The sequence below is a fragment of the Oryctolagus cuniculus genome, chromosome 8 (genome assembly GCF_964237555.1).
Source record: "Oryctolagus cuniculus chromosome 8, mOryCun1.1, whole genome shotgun sequence".
Taxonomy (NCBI): domain Eukaryota; kingdom Metazoa; phylum Chordata; class Mammalia; order Lagomorpha; family Leporidae; genus Oryctolagus; species Oryctolagus cuniculus.
This window is the reverse complement of record NC_091439.1, coordinates 76858712-76876853: the sequence shown is the minus strand read 5'-3', so window position 1 is coordinate 76876853 and position 18142 is coordinate 76858712. Positions and strand designations below refer to the sequence as shown.

Sequence of the window (18142 nt, the reverse complement as noted above, 5' to 3'; positions counted from 1 at the left end):
TGAGAAGGAACTTCTACCATGTCTGAGACATTGCGTTTTGGGTCTTTGTGATGCACAAGTTACTCTAAGCTACATGGCGATGATTCATTAATTATTTTTCAACACATCTTTGGTGAGTGCTGACCAGGCTGGGCCATGGGGGTAGGATGATGAATGGCAGGCCACACGGGCACTTATCCTTGCTGCTATGACTTCTGTGGTCAGACGTCCATACCAGCCCAGCTATAGTTTGTTTGTTTTTGGAAAACATTTAAAAATTTTCTTTATTTATTTTCACTTTACTTGAAAGACAAAGAGACTGAGAAATCTTCTACCCACTGGTTCACTATAGAAATGCCTGTGACGGCAGGCCACGCCTAAGCCAGGAACCCAGAACTCAATCCAGGTTTCCCACGTGGGTGGCAGGGGCTCTGAGCCATCACTCACTCGCTGCCTCCCAGGGTGTGCATTAGTAGGAAGCGGGCAGGAAGCAGAGCTAGGACTTCAATCAGGCACTCTGATGCAGGATGCAGGCACCCCAAGTGGTATCTTTACCACCGAGCCAAAAGCCCTCCTCCAACTTAGTTTGCTTCTATTACTTCCAGTTCTATGATAGGGTCTATTTGAATAATAGTAACATGAAACATCAGTTGACAAAACAAAGAATTCAAAGAGGACAGCACATTTTTTTTCCTTACTCAATAGTACATAAAGGAAAGAAATCTTTGATGTGTGTAGAAACATGGTGAGATGGATCTAGTTAGGATAGTATTCGTTGTTGTTCTTTTTTTTTTTTTTTTTAAGATTTATTTAGTTGAAAGCCATAGTTGCAGTGAGAGACAGATGGAATGACAGATAGATCTTCCATCTTCTGGTTCACTCCCCAAATGGCCACAATGGCAGGGGCTAGGCCAGACCAAAGCCAGGGATCAAGAGTCTCATCTGGGTCTCCCACGTAGGTGAAGAGGACCAAGCACTTGGAACATCTTCCCCTGCTTTTCCCAGGCCATCAGTGGGGAGCTGGATCAGAAGTGGAACAGCTAGGACTTAAACTTTTGGCCATATGAGATGTTGGCATTGTAGGCTGTGGTTTAACCCACTGTGCCATGACACAGGCCCTAAGAGTATTTACTATTCTTAGATGAAAGGTATTTTGTAGCTAAAACATAGACACAGACTTTTGGTGTTATGTGAAGGAGGACATGGAGGAAACTTCAAGTTCCTCATGAGATGGCTGTTAGATGAGAGTGATTTGTGATCAAACCATTCCACCTGTCCAATAGGTCCCGTCTCCCAGCCCGTACCCCCACCTTCTTCACACACCCCCTCCAATCCATTAGAAAGTCCTCTTGGCTTCATTTCAAAATATACCCAAGGAGTGACCATTTCTTACTACCTCTACTGCTCTACTGGTCTAAATCAGTACCGTCTCTTGCCTAGATTATGTCAGTTATTTTACTTAAACCCTGGTCCATCACTCACCACCTGTGTGCCATTCTTCTAACAGTTCCTCATTTTATTCAAGGCAAATGTCAAAGTCCTAAAAATGGCTGCAATGCCTTAAGCGACCAGGATCCCTGCCATGTCTGTGACCTCATCTCCTGCAATGCTCCTCTTTCAACTCCATTCTAACCTCCATGGCCTCTTGCCTATCCTCAGAAGGCCAAGCCAGCTGCTCCTTCTTTCTAGAAATTCTTTCCCCAGACACTCCAGTGGCTCACTCCCTTACATCCCTCAGGTTCCAGTGCAAGTATGGTTCTCGATGTGCCCAGAGGCTCAGTCCTTAGCCTCCTACCACTTCCTATCCTCTTCACTTGGCTCTATTTCTCATCATGGCAGGTATCACCCCATGATGGCACATTTACTTCTTATCTGTCTCATCCCATGAGAATGGAAACTTCAGGAACACAGAGTGTGTGTCGGTTTTGCTCACCATTGTGGGCTTAGTACCTAAAACAGTGCATGTCATATAGTTAATAGTGTGTGATGAAAGGGCTGAATAATTTTAAGATGGCGATTTGCACTGTTAGTCTTTGTTATATTTCACATCACCCAGAAAATCACTGTGATGTAGCTTTTGACAGGAATTCCTGCTGAGCTGCATTCCACTGCAAACAAAGGTTGGGAATTGCTGCAGGAAGTGTTCTCTAGTGGCAGCTCAGAGGGTCTAGAGGGCACAGGATGGAGCTGTGGACACGTACTGGGTGGCTGCCTCCATAGTCCAGACGAGTTGTAATAATGGTCTCAACAACCGAACGACAATACAAAGGAAAAGGGGATGCACCCAAAAATTTCTAAAGTAGAATCAATGGCATTTGGCACATGATTGGGATTATGGAAAGGAAAGAACTTAGAAAATGACCAAGGAGCTGATGTAAATGAATCAGACGGGGGTTGGCTGGGGTGGGGTGTTTCAGTGAAAAAGACAGCAAAGAGATGAGTTAGGTTTTAGCATGCTGACTTTTAGCATGACTCCTCTCTGGGCTACACTGCAGAGAGCTGCAATCAAATGTTGAACAGGAAGCCACTTTGTGTGTGTGTGTAGGGGGTGACAACTGAAACCATGGAATTGGAGAAGCTCTCACAGTTCTGATGGGAAAGAGAGATGAGATAAAAATAACATTTCCATCCAAGCATGATTTATAGAAGATTAGCCAGTGAAGGATACAGAGAAGAAGAAAATAGTCATTGTGGTGAGAGGTCAAGGCAAGGTCAGTGCCACAGAGGCCAATGGAGACAGAGCTCTGAGAACATCACAAGAACTTGAGGAGGCCAAGGACCAAAGAGATGTCATAGCACAGGGGTCTGACAAGGCCAGCAGCAACAGGGAGAAAGCAGTCTCTGCAGAGACGTGGGGGCAGAACCTGGACTGCAAGGCTTGATCAGCAAGGACAAACAGAACTGAAACTTTCAAGAGCAGGCTATTCAAAATAATTGATGGCAAAGTGAGTGAAAGAGACTAGACATCACAGCAGAGCGAGCAGAAATGGGCCTAAATGTTCAGTTTTATCATTTTTTTAAAAACACATTTAGTTGCATTTAAGTCTCAAAAAGACCCCATAATGAGATATTAACATTCCCTTTTTACAGAGGAGGTAACTAAGGCTAAGCAACATGTCCACTTACTGTGGCTGTTGAGTGGTAAAGCTGGAATCGAAATTCAGGTATGATTGCAAGACCTGCCTCTTTCCTTGAACCTTGCCTAATATTACAGAGGGCGTACGTGACAGTAAGTGGAAGCTGTTGGTAAATTACAGTTACTTGACTTTGTTTTTTACATGCTGAATGTAATGTTTACCTTAGCGTTAGTATAATCACATAGAATATATGTGGAAAACAGAGGAAAGAGTAATGAACGACATCTAATACTACAACCACAACCTTAATTAAATCACATACTTGGAGGTTAACAGTTGTCCCCAGCATTCATGGGGGACTGCTTCCAGGACCTCTTGTAGATATCAAAATCCACAAGTGCTCAGACTCCTTGTATCACACAGCATAGTATTTGCATATAACCTGCACAATCCTCCTGCATACTTTACATTACCTCCAGATTACTACAATACCTAACTCAATTTAAATGTTGTGCAAACACTTGGGATATGGAAGTGTTTAGAGAACAAATACAGGAAAGAAAAAAAGGTCTGTACATTTTCAGTACAGATGCAATCATTTTCTAATATTTCTCAATCTGTGGTTGGTTGAATCCATGGATGCAAAGCACACACACTGTATTTCCTTTAGTCTTTTTACCTAGAATTATTACAGATATAAAAATACATATATGTATGTAATATAGATATTGCTTTAAAACCTACTTTTTTTCTTTTTTTAATTTGAGAGGAAAGGAGACAGATAGAGGACAGAAAACTCTAATCCACTGGTTCACTCCCCAAATGCCTACAAATGCTTGGGGATGAACTGGGACTAGGGCTGGAGCCAAGAGCCAGGAACTCCATCCAGATCTTCCACATGGAATATCAGGGCTCCAGTTACTTGAGATAGCACCTCCCATCTCCCAAGGTCTGCATTATCAGGAACTGGAGTTGGGACTCAAACCCAGGCACTTCAATACGGGGCACAGGCATTTAGATAAAGAGACTTTTCCAAGGCCAGTGGAAATGAACCAAAAGGGAAGCAGCAATAAAATGTGTGAGTGTGTGTATGCATTTATGTTTGTATATTTATGTATGGGATATTATGTGTGGGATATTATATGAGGGATATTATGTGTGGGATAGCTGGGAAGATGGACGTAGAAGACAGAATTTCCAAAGATTACTTTTCACCTGGAGGTTAACTTCAGACTAGAGAAAGCCCTTTACCATTTGCAGAGGTGACAGAAAACAATGAGCGGAGCTCTAGAGGAGTTTCAACAGGGGAGGGGAGTGTTGAAAAACAAGCTCCTAGCTTAGCTCTCCAAAATGAAGCAAGCGCTAAGTTTTCTTCTCGGAGAGACAGAAGACACAGGCATAAGCTAGGAGCTAGGACCAGGGCAGTGCTTAGAGATGAAGCAGAGCAATCTAACAGCCTAGCTGGCACCTCACTACCCCGGCTCCTTTTCAGTGAATTTTAAAAAATTTAGTAGACTCAAAAAAACTGTCCATAGTTATAGGGTCACCTGTGGTGTTTTGATAAAAATATTTGTATATACTGTGGCAGGCTCATTATCTGGAATCTCAGTGTCTGTTGGTCATGATATGCTCGAGAGGCAAAAGGACCAAGGTGAGAACGTCTAGATAATTCCACCTTCAGAGGCGCCAAATCTGCAAGATGCAGCCTTATGTCTGCATCCTATTCTCCCTCTTTGGCTGTGCTGTGGGTGAGCAGGATCACTGTGCGACCTGTCTGGTCACTCTCCTCCAATTTTCCCTCGAGAATGGCTTTTGCACTAACTTTCTACCAATACAGTGAGCTATGGTCTACTGATTTCAATGGTCCTACTTCCAGTCTTCTATTGACTTCGAATCTACCCGCCTTCCTCTTTGAGATACTTACTTGGCTTCCAAGACCTCAAATTCACCTTGTCTTTCTTCTACTTTTCTGGCTTGTCTTCTGCTGGCTTCTCATCTCCCTATCCTTTAAACATGGGCAAGCCCCAGGGTCTACACTCATCTACACCTGCTCCCTCCATGATCACCTGCCAGGCACTGGCCTTCAAGGTCATCTCTGACTATTAATGCCCACTTTTGTATTGCTAGCTAGGCCAACCTCCCTGAACTGTGGGCCCAGAAATCCAACTGACTGTCTGATATTTCCTTTTAGATATCTGACAGGCAGCTCAATCTAACAAGTCCAAAATGGAACCTAGGATAGCATTTCCAAAACTTCTGTCTTCCTCATCTTGGTATATACTAGAATGACCACTCTTCTAGATTCTGAGGCCAAAAATCCTTGACTACTCAATTACCTTCATAACTCACTTATAATCTGCTAGAAAATCTTTACCAAGTCAATTGTCAAAATGCATCCAGAGTCCATCTGCTTCTTATCTCCCACTTCATATCTCCTGCAATGCACAACTCCAAGAGGAATACTCATGTTTCAGTTGATGGGAACAGCAACCCCTAGAGCAGAGCCTGTGAGGCCAGGTGTGCTGGCTCTGATACCATCTTAATACAAACCATCATCATCCTAAACCTAGATTATCACAAGGGCTTGCTAGCTGGTCTTCTGCCCTTGCCCACTTACTGTCCATTCTCAACATGGCAGTCGCATCTACTTAAGTAACTCTGATCGCTATTGTACTGAGAACCTTCCAGTCTCATCCAGGGGCTTCTCTCTCACCCAGAGTAAAGGCAGAGTCCTTACAATGATCTATGAGGACCTACCTAATCTGTCCCCCCTGCACTGTGATGGCCTCTTTCGCTTTGCTCCTTCTCTTCCAATCACAATGGTGCCCTTGTGGCTCCTTGAATGTTCCAGATAAATGACTGTCTCAGGACCTCTGCACTTGCACTTTCATCTGTATGGTTTTGTTCCTTACTTCTTCTAGGTCTTCACACTATAATCTCAAAAACTGGGGGAGGCCTCATCTAATCCCTCTATTAAAATTGCATCCCCATGGGCTGGTGCCACGGCTCACTAGGCTAATCCTCTGCCTTACAGAGCCGGCACACCGGGTTCTAGTCCCGGTCGGGGCGCCGGATTCTGTCCCGGTTGCCCCTCTTCCAGGCCAGCTCTCTGCTGTGGCCAGGGAGTGCAGTGGAGGATGGCCCAGGTGCTTGGGCCCTGCACCCCATGGGAGACCAGGATAAGTACCTGGCTCCTGCCATCGGATCAGCGCAGTGCGCCAGCTGCAGCGCGCGGGCCGCGGTGGCCATTGGAGGGTGAACCAATGGCAAAAGGAAGACCTTTCTCTCTGTCTCTCTCTCTCACTGTCCACTCTGCCTGTCAAAAAAAAAAAAAAATTGCATCCCCTATCCCATTGCAACTCTTGCCCCAATCCCTGCTTTAACTTTCTTCTTAGTGGTGATAATAACCTAATTATTTATATATTTGTATTAGTTATATACCTAATGTACATTCTGCTTTACTTGATTTCATCTTGATTAGAGCATAAGTCGCACAAAAGCAGAAATCATTGACTGTTTTTCTCACTGCTGTATCCCCAAGCCCAAAATATTTCCTGGTACACAGAAGGCACATAGTGATGTATACTTCTGCCTTTCTTTCCCTCCCTGCCTTGTTTCTAGCCATAGAGACAAATGTTTGGTCAGAGTGTAAAGACCTTGAGATGAGATAGGGACAGGTTTTGGAGGCAAACTGGAGAAAGTAAAATCAGAAGGTTCAAGACAAGAGGGAAGTTAGCAGGCACAGCTTAACTTCCAGGAGGCTGTCTAGCCATCGTTGTGCTCTGGGGCTCATTGCTTTATGGTTACCTCTGAAGCTTAGATTTTAAACTTGGTGGAATATGAGAGTTAGGAAAGATCTATGGGAGCACCCCCGTTTTGCAAATGAGGAAGTTTTTCTTCTATATCAGTTGTGCTGGCAGAGTTTTAAATTATTTATTGTGACAAAGACAGGGTCCATTGAACTCACTTAGGTCACAAGTGACAAACACAATTCTGGAACACTGAAAGTGGAAATTGGGCTGGAGGCAGAGCCTCCTGTGTAAACAAAGGCCAGCATGGAATTAGGACTGCCCATCCAAATGTTTTTAAACATAGACCACGTTCACAGTTTTGCCAGTCAAACACATCCTAAGGAATCAAGATACTCTTGCACTTCTATTCTTAGCACCTAGAGAACTTGAGATACTACTCCCGGTGGAAAAAATTTATTGATGGGTTAAGTTGGTATCCAAGAGGATTTCAACTTGAGAAGCACATTCTTTTCAAGCTATTATGCCAAGTCTCAGACACACAGTGGGTTTAAATTTCCTTGGCAGATAAGCAAATCGCAGGCCAAATAAAGAACGAATAAAGTTAGTCTCATTCCTAAGTGGCCACAAGTCACCATTTTATAGAAACATTCACTTACCACAAGACCATCTTGATTTTCATTGAGCTCGGGAAGTTTAGCACTGGGTTTCTGTAGTCTGGGTTTGCTCCTTTCTCCGGCAGAGCCCGAGGTACTTTCATGTAATTTCTCCACTTCCTGAGTATTCAAAATACAATCATCGAGGTTGCTGAATCCCGAAGGAATATTTTCTTTGTTGATAAGCTCCCTTGAATTGAAGGGAAAAAACTGCTTAATTTTATTTCCCAAAGGTGAAAGGGATATTTAATGATACTCCCACCTGGGTCATGTATCATAAATGGGAAGCTCAAAGAATGCTCAAAAATTCCAGTTTGCATCTTTGATCAAAACGTGAGTGGAGCCCCACGCCTGAGGCTGCTTGGTGCCAAACAGATCCCATTCAAGGAGAAACTACTCCTAGAGGCAAATTGGCAGGCACAGTTTCTACCAATGAGCAGCTTTTGTCTTTTACCAAAAGTAGCTTGTAGTCAAAGAGGGAGAAGAGTGCAAATCTGTAATAAAAGTTTCCATTATTCACAGATGTGGGTGTGTGCATAGCAATATTTTAAATTAATGAAATATAAGGAGATAGAGTTGAAAAGAATATGATTTCTTCAGAAGAGACTACTGGTTTTCCCAGATGCTACATTTTAGTAAGTACACATGTGTTCCTACTTAAATCTCACTGAATTAGATAATCTTGATCGGAATCATATGTAAGTAATAAAAACTATGGGATACAAAGCATTTTAATTGAATTATGGATTTGTCATCCCCCAGGACAAGGAATTCTGAGAAGTAAGCTTATAATGCTCAAGTCTTTTATGGCTTAGTTTTAGAAGTAGATATGACAGTCATGATTATCGATTTTAATTCATTTAATGTTCTTAAAATAGTTTTAATTATTTTAAACACTCCTGTTAGAAGTTTTTGAAAAATTAAATTGCTTAACAAACTTGTGAGTTTTTTTTCCTTTTATATATCAAGAAGCAAATCAAACCTTCCGCAGAGCACCAAGGCCTGGTGATAAACACTTGAAGGAGATTTTACTCTCCCTCCTGGTAGGACTGAGTTAATGTACCTCCTTAGACACCCAAAGCTATGTCTTGAATTAAATGAGTTCTAAAAAGTAAAAATAGATACCATTTCTTACTATGAACTCAACCATTCCCAAAAATGAAGGCTAACATTAACTATTTATTCTGTAATTTATATTCATATCCTCAGGCAGGCTATAAGGGAGACAAAATTATGAATTAAATACAACCATAATATTTTCAAAGTTATACAAATCTTTGGTCATTTTAAACACTATATCCAATTTCATCTTATTATCTACAACTTTTTAATGTGAAAATATATATATTTGGTAAAATTATATAAAAGATTTATGCGGGGCCGAGCTGTAGTGTAGCAGGTAAAGCCACTGCCTGCAGTGCCAGCATCCCTTATGGGCGCAGGTTTGAGTCCTGGCTGCTCGACTTCCAATCCAGCTTTCTGCTGTGGCCTGGGAAAGCAGTGGAAGATGGCCCAAGTCCTTGGGTCCTTGCACCCACGTGGGAGACCCGAAAAAAGCTCCTGGCTCCTGGTTTCAGATCGGCACAGCTCTGGGCATTGTGGCCATCTGGGAAGTGAACCAGTGGATGGAAGACCTCTTTATCTCTCTCTCTGCCTCTGCCTCTCTGAAACTACCTTTCAAATACATAAATACATCTTAAAAATAAAAATAAAAAATAAAAGATTTATGCACACATATAAGCAATATCCCAGGGGACTAACATGCAAGCACATGCATTCGACACATATTCAAGTTCTCAGCCATGCACTGAGAACAGTGTTTGCTGGTGATGGCTAGATGGGTTTGTTCTTAAACTTAGAATTACTTGTTTAACAATTTAAATTCTATCTTCCTACCACTCCACACTTCTTCTACATTTTTCACATCCTCAATGTAGGACTGTATTTGGAGATAGAGCCTTGAAGGTGGTAATTAAGGTTAAATTGGGTCATAAGGCTGGGCACCTAACTCAACATGAGTGCTATCCTATAAGATGAGAGAGACATCAGAAAAACAGGTGCACAGAGGAAAGGCCATTTGAGGACACAGAGAAGAGAGTAGCCTCTAGAATAGTTTTAGGTAAATCATGTACATATTTTATACACACACACACACATACAATATATATAATATAAAACATATTGGCGACCTAGAAATTTCCCACCCACTGGTTCACTCCTCAAATGTCCACAGACCAAGGCTGAAGCTTGGAGCTGGGAACTCAATCCAGGTCCCCACATGGCTGGTAGTAACCCAATACTTGAGCCATCACCACAGCCTCCCAGAGTCTGCATTGGCAGGAAGCTGGAGTCAGAAGCCAGAGTGAACTGTTGAAGCCAGGTAGGCTGACAAGAGATGAGGGGTGTCTTCACTGTTAGACCAAACTCCTGCCCCAGGCCTCTCATATTAATTGCCCATGGGAATATTTTCAGGGCTTCCTCCTCAAATTCCTCTGCAGAAATTTAATGTTCTAATAATACTAAACTACTTATTATCCTCCTAATGAATCATTGTTTTTTACTTTGCAGTGGGATTTTAACATATAATAATTATGTAACAAATAAACACTGAGATCAATTTTCTAATTTATTGTGTTTTGGAAGACTAAAATTACTTTCACTTAATTTTTGCTTTCCTTTCAAAAATACTTATGACTGGGGTCGGCACTGTGGTACAGTGGGCCTGGCGTGAAGTGCCGGCATCCCATATGGCCACGGGTTTGAGTCCCGGCTGCAGCTCTTCCGATCCAGCTCTCTGCTATGGCCTGGGAAAGCAGTGGAAGATGGCCCAAGTCCTTGGGTCCCTGAACCCATGTGGGGGAACTGGAAGAGGCTCCTGGCTCCTGGCTTTGGATCGTGTAGCTCCAGCTGTTGCAACCATCTGGGAAGTGAACCAGTGGATGGAAGACCTCTCTCTCTGTCTCTACCTCGCTCTGTAACTCTGTCTTTCAAATAGATAAAATATATCTTTAAAAAAATAAAAATAATTATGACTTTTTTTCAAACATATTCAGAAGTAGAGTGATGATCACAACAAACTTCTATATATCAAAAAGCAGGATTCTACAACCTGACCATATACCTGGTAGATGGTTGATTTTAAAATAATGAATTAAACTAAACTTTTAAACATAATAACTATATTCCTAGAACTTTTCTGTTTTTGTTGTAGTAAATAATAATGAGTAATTACATTTCCTCCAGAATTTAGACCAATAACAATCATTTGCACCAAGATAAATGAAGTATTTATAGTCTTGCTTATGAAGTATTTATAGTATTGCTTGTTTCAAAAATCTACCATGGCAATTCCAGTTAGATTTACAGACTCTGATCTCATCTTAAAATGGCAATCATGGGCTTCCAGGCTATTTTTATTTTTAAATCTTTTTAAAGATTTATTTATTTGTGGCTGGCACTGTGGCTCACTAGGCTAATCCTCCGCCTTGCGGCGCTGGCACACCGGGTTCTAGTCCCGGTCGGGGCGCCGGATTCTGTCCCGGTTGCCCCTCTTCCAAGCCAGCTCTCTATTGTGGCCCGGGAGTGCAGTGGAGGATGGCCCAAGTCCTTGGGCCCTGCACCCCATGGGAGACCAGGATAAGCACCTGGCTCCTGTCATTGGATCAGCGCGGTGCGCCAGCTGCAGCGCGCTGGCCATGGTGGCCATTGGAGGGTGAACCAACGGCAAAGGAAGACCTTTCTCTCTGTCTCTCTCTCTCACTGTCCACTCTGCCTGTCAAAAAAAAAAAAAAAGATTTATTTATTTGTTTGAAAGTCAGAGTGTCTGTGTGTGTGTGTGTGAGAGAGAGAGAGAGAGAGAGAGAGAGAGAGAGAGAGGAAGAAACAGAGAGAAAGAGATCTTCCATCCACTATTTCATTTCCCAAATAGCTGCAATAGCTGGGGCTTGGCCAGGCTGAAGCCAGGAGCCTGAAACTCCATCCAGGTCTCCCATGTGGGTGGCAGGGGTCCAAGAACTCAGGACATTTGCTGCTTTTCCAGGCATATTAGCAAGGAGCTGGATTGGAAGTGCTGCAGGTAGTGGCTTAATCCACTCCACCACAATGCTAGCCCCAAGGCTATTTTCAAATTGGTTGCAATTCTAAATTGGTAGAGGCAAAATAGATACGATACAAATGAACTTCTGTTTTTCAAAACACTTTCTATTCATTCCACAAGGTTGATAAGTTTGCATTCAAGTCTAGTTTAATCATTTTTAAAGCAAAGCCAGAGGAAAACCGTAGAAATGAAACAACGACACAGGAGCATATGCTATGGAAAACTCATTTCCTATAGCCTGTAACAAACGTTCTTGACCTTCTCACGATTTATAACACTTAGAGACTGTCCTGAGGATATTAGAAAGGATTTTGATGGTGGCATTTCAAAATCCCTGAAAGGAAGAAGGTTGAAAGAGGGATCTGAGACCAAAGGGGAGATGCTGGAAGAGTCAGCCAGCTGCAAAAGTATGAAGAACAAGGAGGTAAGAGGAAAGGAACAGAGCTGTAGGGTGAGAGAAAGGAGCAGCACCAGCATCAAGGTGAGGAGAGAGAGGCTGGAGGAAGGGGTAACTGACTTGTGGCCAAAGCTGATTCAGGCCAAACTAGTAGATTGGGAGCCTGGAGAGATAAGGATAAGGACCTTGCTCCTCCATGCACTCGGGGAGCTGAGGGAAGGTGTTCAATGGGGCTTGGATTGAAGACGTGACTGTGACTTTGCATTTCAGGTCAGGAGTGGGGGTCTCATGACTGGGAGGGTGATGTAAGCAAGCAGCATCTTACAGGGGCTTCCGAGGGCCTAGGCCATGTGCCAGGGAACAGAGTATGGTGAGACAGTTGTTAAGCTATTCCACTGCACAAAGAAGTATCCTAACAGTGTGTACCCAGGATTGTCTTCCTCATCTAGTTGTTATTTGTCCAGGATGAATGAGCAGAGAGAGCAGTGAAAGGCATACCAGAGAAGAAAATCTAAGAGACAGACTAGAGGGCCATGTGTATGGTGTTAGAGGATCATGCAGTTTCTGCCAGTCTCCATCTCTCTCTGTTCCCCTCATGTTGTTAACAGAAATCATCAAGATCGTTTATGCTACAAATATCTCCAGACATGGAAAACTCTATGTTCAAATTCCGCAGGGGAGTCAGGGTGAGCCTATGTTTTGTATTTCTGGGCTTTTGCCGAGCATTGCCACCATCTCACCGTGTTCTCATTATCAGGCTCACTCCCGCATCCCCCACCCCCCCACTCCCCGCCAGGACCATTCCTTCGTCCAAAGCCAGGGAGAACTGAACGTGCTGATGAGGATACTCTAAATGTGCAGGCTGTTGCTACCTGCTTGTCGGTAAAAATGAGGCAGCACGGACAGTGTTAACTGAATAACTGTACTTGCTGTAACGAGATACAGAGCGCACACTAATAAATTATTCTGCCTCCTGATGCTTTCTATAAACCTCAATCAGTAGCTAATGTTAAGCATAAATATCTCCTGTATCATAATATGTTGATTTTATAAATGGAATGTTACAACTACCCCTCTGATCTACCTCTTTTTTGAAGTACTGCAAATGCCACTTGTAATATTGGTGGCTTCTGTCACTGCTCCTGCTTTATTTCTAAAATTATACTCGTTAGTACAGCCCTTGACCATCTCAGTGATGGGGAGCATGAAATTATACTATTTATAGTCCATGTTTTTCTTTTGCAAAAAACACATTCATTTTTTTCCCATAAAGATTTTGAAGTAGATTATGAGGACAGGTGAAAAAGGAGGAGGAGGACACGGATCTAGTTTATTCTTGGACATTTAAGAAGAAGTTCAAAACAATCACTATATAGAGGCTACATGCTACAGTGAATAAAAATGAACTTGGAACTTTCAGGGACAAAAATACAAATACAGTCTGTTGTCTGCAAAAGTTCATTTTCCTAATCCTGATGACCAAATAATTTGAATGGTAATTGTTCATTTGTACTTTTTATCAAATCCTTGTAGTACTATTACATTTATTACTATTTGTTACATATATTACTATTACAGCTCCTTGTAGTACTATTCATGCCATGGGAATGACTTCAAGTTAATAATTTCTATCAACAAGAACTTAAGTTTCCCCTCTTTCAGTTATGCAAGCTCAGCCTTTCTTACAGTCAGACGTTATCAAGCATCAGAGTACTACAGCAACATCCCAGCATTCACTTAGAGCCCAATCCAATGGGAAAATCTGCTGGCTCATAAATGAGTCTGACAGTCAACTTCACGCTGTCTGCCAAGGGGAAGAACCCCTCTGACAGCCACCGGGCACCTTTCTCCTCCCCGAGTCCAGCCCGCCTCAGATAAGACAACCCTAAGAAAGTTGTGAACGGTCTGTGGCTTGCTGCAACGTGCAGAGCATCCAATCAAAGTGCACCATTTATTCACCAATGAATTTCCAAATGTTAGCCAAGTTGAAAATGATCAGAATCAAGGTTTTAACCCAATTACTGAAATGACAGAGAAGCAGATGTGAGGATATCGCAGTGACTAAGGTAGGTACGTATTTTAAAAAGAAGAGAAAGCTCAGCAACGGGAAGAAGCAGTGCCCACTCACTTCTCTCGACCACGTCGCGCTTCATCCTGTTCCTTAGATTGGCGTCGTCGCTGTCTGGCGGATGCGGCGGTGGAAGATGCTGATGATGGCCCCGATTCTGAGTCCTCTGAACTTTGACCTCCAGAGCTATTGACATCAAAAAGATGCTGTTCTACAGCTGATCGAATGGTTCTTTCCAAGAGTCTGGTAAAAAAACAAATAGTAATTAAAAAATATTCAAGCAATCAGGTTTATCAATAATTGCCTTTAAAAATAGATGCACATAATTTTGGACTTCTTTCAATGGACAAGAGTCCAAGTATAAAAATATTTGCATTGTGTGTTAAAAACAAAAGCAAGCAAGCTGAGCAGATTCTACCAATTTGGTAAGTGTTATTTCTCACCTCTGTGAGTCCAAGCTTGCCGAAATGCTCACGGCAAGACTAACAACAATTATGAGGTGTTCAGGAAATGAGGGTCATTTAATAGAAGGCAGAATGAGGAAAGACTTTGTTCCCCATAGAATAATAATAGGTCTATTCTCACAAAGGCGGATTTCCTCCCAATCTCACACTGGTTCTGCACAGGAAGACAGTAGGCTGATTTGCACAGCACACTGGCACAAATGACTTTATGATACCTATCATCTATTTAGAAACCCTTCAGGATAAAATCGTATAGGCAGTAATGCTATCTGGGGAGAAACACTCACTAGAACAATTACAACTCAAAGCAGCATTGTATAATCTTTCCTAACTTCTATTCAATTAAACTGTGATGTACACAATCCAAGCAGTGATCACACTAATGCTTCCCAAAATATACTAATGACATTGGAAGGAAACAAGAAAGCAGAAAAGGCTAAAAAGAATGCTTGGTAAGATATAAATTATATAAATGATATCATTTTTAAAGCTGCAGAATCTTTTAATGTGTCTAAACCTTCCTTTGTCACCACATTATTTAATTCTGTATAAGCTGGCATGGAAAACTCTTAACTCACACTCCTCTTAAACCATGCTTTTGTTCACTCAAAAAAGAATCACACATATTTCTTAAATGCTCAGACTGAGAAGTAGCATTCCCTTCAATAAAATGGATTTTGAGAACTTAAAGTAGTTTCGGTTTTCCAAAGGCAGTTTTAGAATAGACTCATTATTACACCATTAAAATTTTGTTAAATATACTTTATGACAATGAGCAAATATAGTCCAATTAACTTGGGCATTAAAACTTACACATTTACAATTCTGTGTCCCAAATGATTTAAGATTACCCCATGTGGGGAAATGAATGTGCACACTTAGACCAACCTGCAGTTGCCTAAACTACAAGACATATTAGAAGGAAAGGTTTTAGGACACACAAAAGAGTAAGAACATGTCAGTCTTTTATATATATACACACATATATATATATGTATATATGTGTATATGTATATATATACATTTGGCTGCAATGGCCGGAGCTGCGCTGATCCGAAGCCAGGAGCCAGGTGCTTCTTCCCGGTCTCCCATGTGGGTGCAGGAGCCCAAGCACTTGGGCCATCCTCCACTGCCCTCCCGGGCCACAGCAGAGAGCTGGAGTGGAAAAGGAGCAACCGGGATTAGAACTGGCGCCCATATGGGATGCCGAAGTGGCAAGTGGAGGATTAGCCAAATGAGCCATGGCACCAGCCCCAACATGTCAGTATTGGTATAGTTCTGGAAGCTCTTTAGAAACTGACATAGTGAAAGGAGGTCAATCCTGCCCTCCAATTGCTTCCTCATCCAATAAGGAAGACAAAACTCCAAATACATTTTTTAGATCCCAGGTTCATTCCAACTCTTGATTCTATTTCTTCTCTCTTTCTATCAATTCAAAACCTTGCCGCCTCCTACACTTGAGCCTTGCTGTGGGACAAACTCCAAAAGGGACTGCACAGGTCTCAGCAAGAAAGGAAGAGGCAGGGATGATGGCAAGATCTTTGGGCAAGGAACTATTCATTCAGTCATTTGACAAATATTTATTTAGTAGCGAGTGTATACCAGGTACTTTCCTAGCAGCTGAGAAGACAGCAATGGACATAATAGACAAGGTCCCATGTTTATGGAGCCTACATACCTGTAGGGTAAGAAGGATAATCAACAAATACAACCAAGGAATGTCAGTGCAAAATTCCCTAAAACATCAAGCAAAGGGCAGGAGAGTGAATGTGGGCTGTTAGGGGGTAAACTCCCAGAGGAGATGCCATTCGAACAGAGTGAATGACGACAAAGCGCTGGCCAGGTGAGAAACACTCGGTGCAAAGGCTCTGAGGCAGCAGTAAGCCTGGCCTGTTCCTGGAACAGAACAAGCTGTTGTGTGTGGCTGAAGGAAGGACACTAAAGTCAGAGAAGTGGGCAAGGGCAGACAGACGCAGAGTTAGAGCTCTAGTGCCAGTACAAGCCAGAGGAGTAAGAAGACACGAGACGGTCAGAATCCTTGTGGGGAGAGGACCTGGCCATCATGAATCTGCTTTCTTTTTGGCATCCCTCTTAGCCTGTAAAGTCCCTGAAGGCAGAGCCCAGGGTCTTGTTTGACACAGGCCCGGTGAAATGAACAGAGTAGGAAGTAAAGATGTGGTTGGTACTTTCATTATAGTCTCCGTTGCAAGGTGCCTCCCCAAACACACAGGCTGCTTTGCAAATATTGACTATGATGTTACTTTTAGTGAAAGAAACAAAAAGCTCATGGTTTGGATGGTGAAGCTGTCTCAAGTCACACACACACAGAAGCTCAACTAGGCTCCTTTCTAATTCAGTGCTTTCCTCTGCACACAGTTTCAAAACCACAGGCATGTTATGTTAATCTAACAACACTGTATACCAGGATGATTATCTGTTCTGTTTAATAATCCGAAGAGGACATTTCAAAAACAGTGAAAACATGACAACCCAACCCAAATAACTTACTCTCCAGTTGACGAAACGCTGCTGACTTGGGATACGTGAGCACTGTGGGAAAGAAGGAAACAACAGTCAGGTTAGACGGAGGATCAGCCACAGTGAGCCAGACGTCAGCAGGGACCGCGTGCTGGGAGGACCAGCCACAGCAGCCCTTGTCTGGCCTTAACCATCCACTGACATGTGCTCGTGTTTGTTTCTTTCTAGAAACAGAGGTGGCCCTGGCTCCGTATTCCCCCCTTTCAAAAGACATCCACGGCAGACACTTCCACAACTGATCCTGGAAAACCATCTCTCAGCTCTCACCCAACTGCCAAAGCCCTAGCCAAGGACCCTTCATTCCCCTTCAATCCCTGTTGGCTGCCTTCCTGCCATTTCCCACTCGCTCCAGCCCAAAGCTACTGCTGCTCTTTGTCCCTCTCCCCGGGCCTTCAGAAAGAATTATCCTGCTAAAACTGACCAGAGGGGACAGAGAACCAGGAGCCAATCCTGTTTCCTACAGGGTTATTTCTAAGCCATCTTTCTCTAAGCCACCTTTACGTTGCAAATTTCTCAAGATGGGAAATATCTCAAGTTCTGTAAATTCTCATCTTAACACTTAATTTACAACCCTTTTGCTGGGCATTTAGAAATGCCCTCCACTTTCTGATTTTCTCCAGAGCCTGGGTCCTCTGATCGACGTGAAGCAGAATGTACAATCACAACACACCAGTCAGAGCTGCCCCCCCACCCCGCGTTTATACGTGAACCTTAATACGAGTTGAGATCAGCAGCTATTTTAATTGTATGTGTATCATTCATACCTCACCTTCTGCCCCCTAGTGCCACGTGAGTTTCTCAATCAAGATTCAAAAGTATCTCTGCTTAAACAGAGGTTAGAGAGAAAGAGATTAAAAAAAAAAAAAAAAAAAAAAAAACTTAGCCAGGGCAAACTACCATTTTTGCCCAACCGTTCTCTCCTTTTTTCCTTCCTTCTTTAAGGAAGGCACTTGAAGAAAATAAAGCTGTTAAAGACCAGTACTGAAGGCTGTCTTTCAGCCACTCCAGACATCTTAATTTATTTTATTAATTCTATTTTATTTAATTAATTTTAATTTATTTACTGTCAATGTAGCATAGGAATATGTTGTTTCGAATCATCTGCCAGGTTTTCTCTC

General features: G+C 42.6%; 1 protein-coding gene across 7 annotated transcripts in view; it reads right to left on the bottom strand.

Annotated features, from left to right (window-relative positions):
* FAM13A (family with sequence similarity 13 member A) overlaps positions 1-18142 on the bottom strand; it is a 388478-nt gene that overhangs the window by 46350 nt on the left and 323986 nt on the right. For all 7 annotated transcript variants that reach the window (XM_070047870.1, XM_070047871.1, XM_051819564.2 and 4 more), the window contains 3 exons: positions 16995-17036; positions 14083-14265; positions 7465-7651 (listed from right to left, as the gene is read on the bottom strand). In XM_070047870.1, the coding sequence (XP_069903971.1) occupies positions 7465-7651; positions 14083-14265; positions 16995-17036 (412 nt within the window). The remainder of the gene's footprint in view (positions 1-7464; positions 7652-14082; positions 14266-16994; positions 17037-18142) is intronic.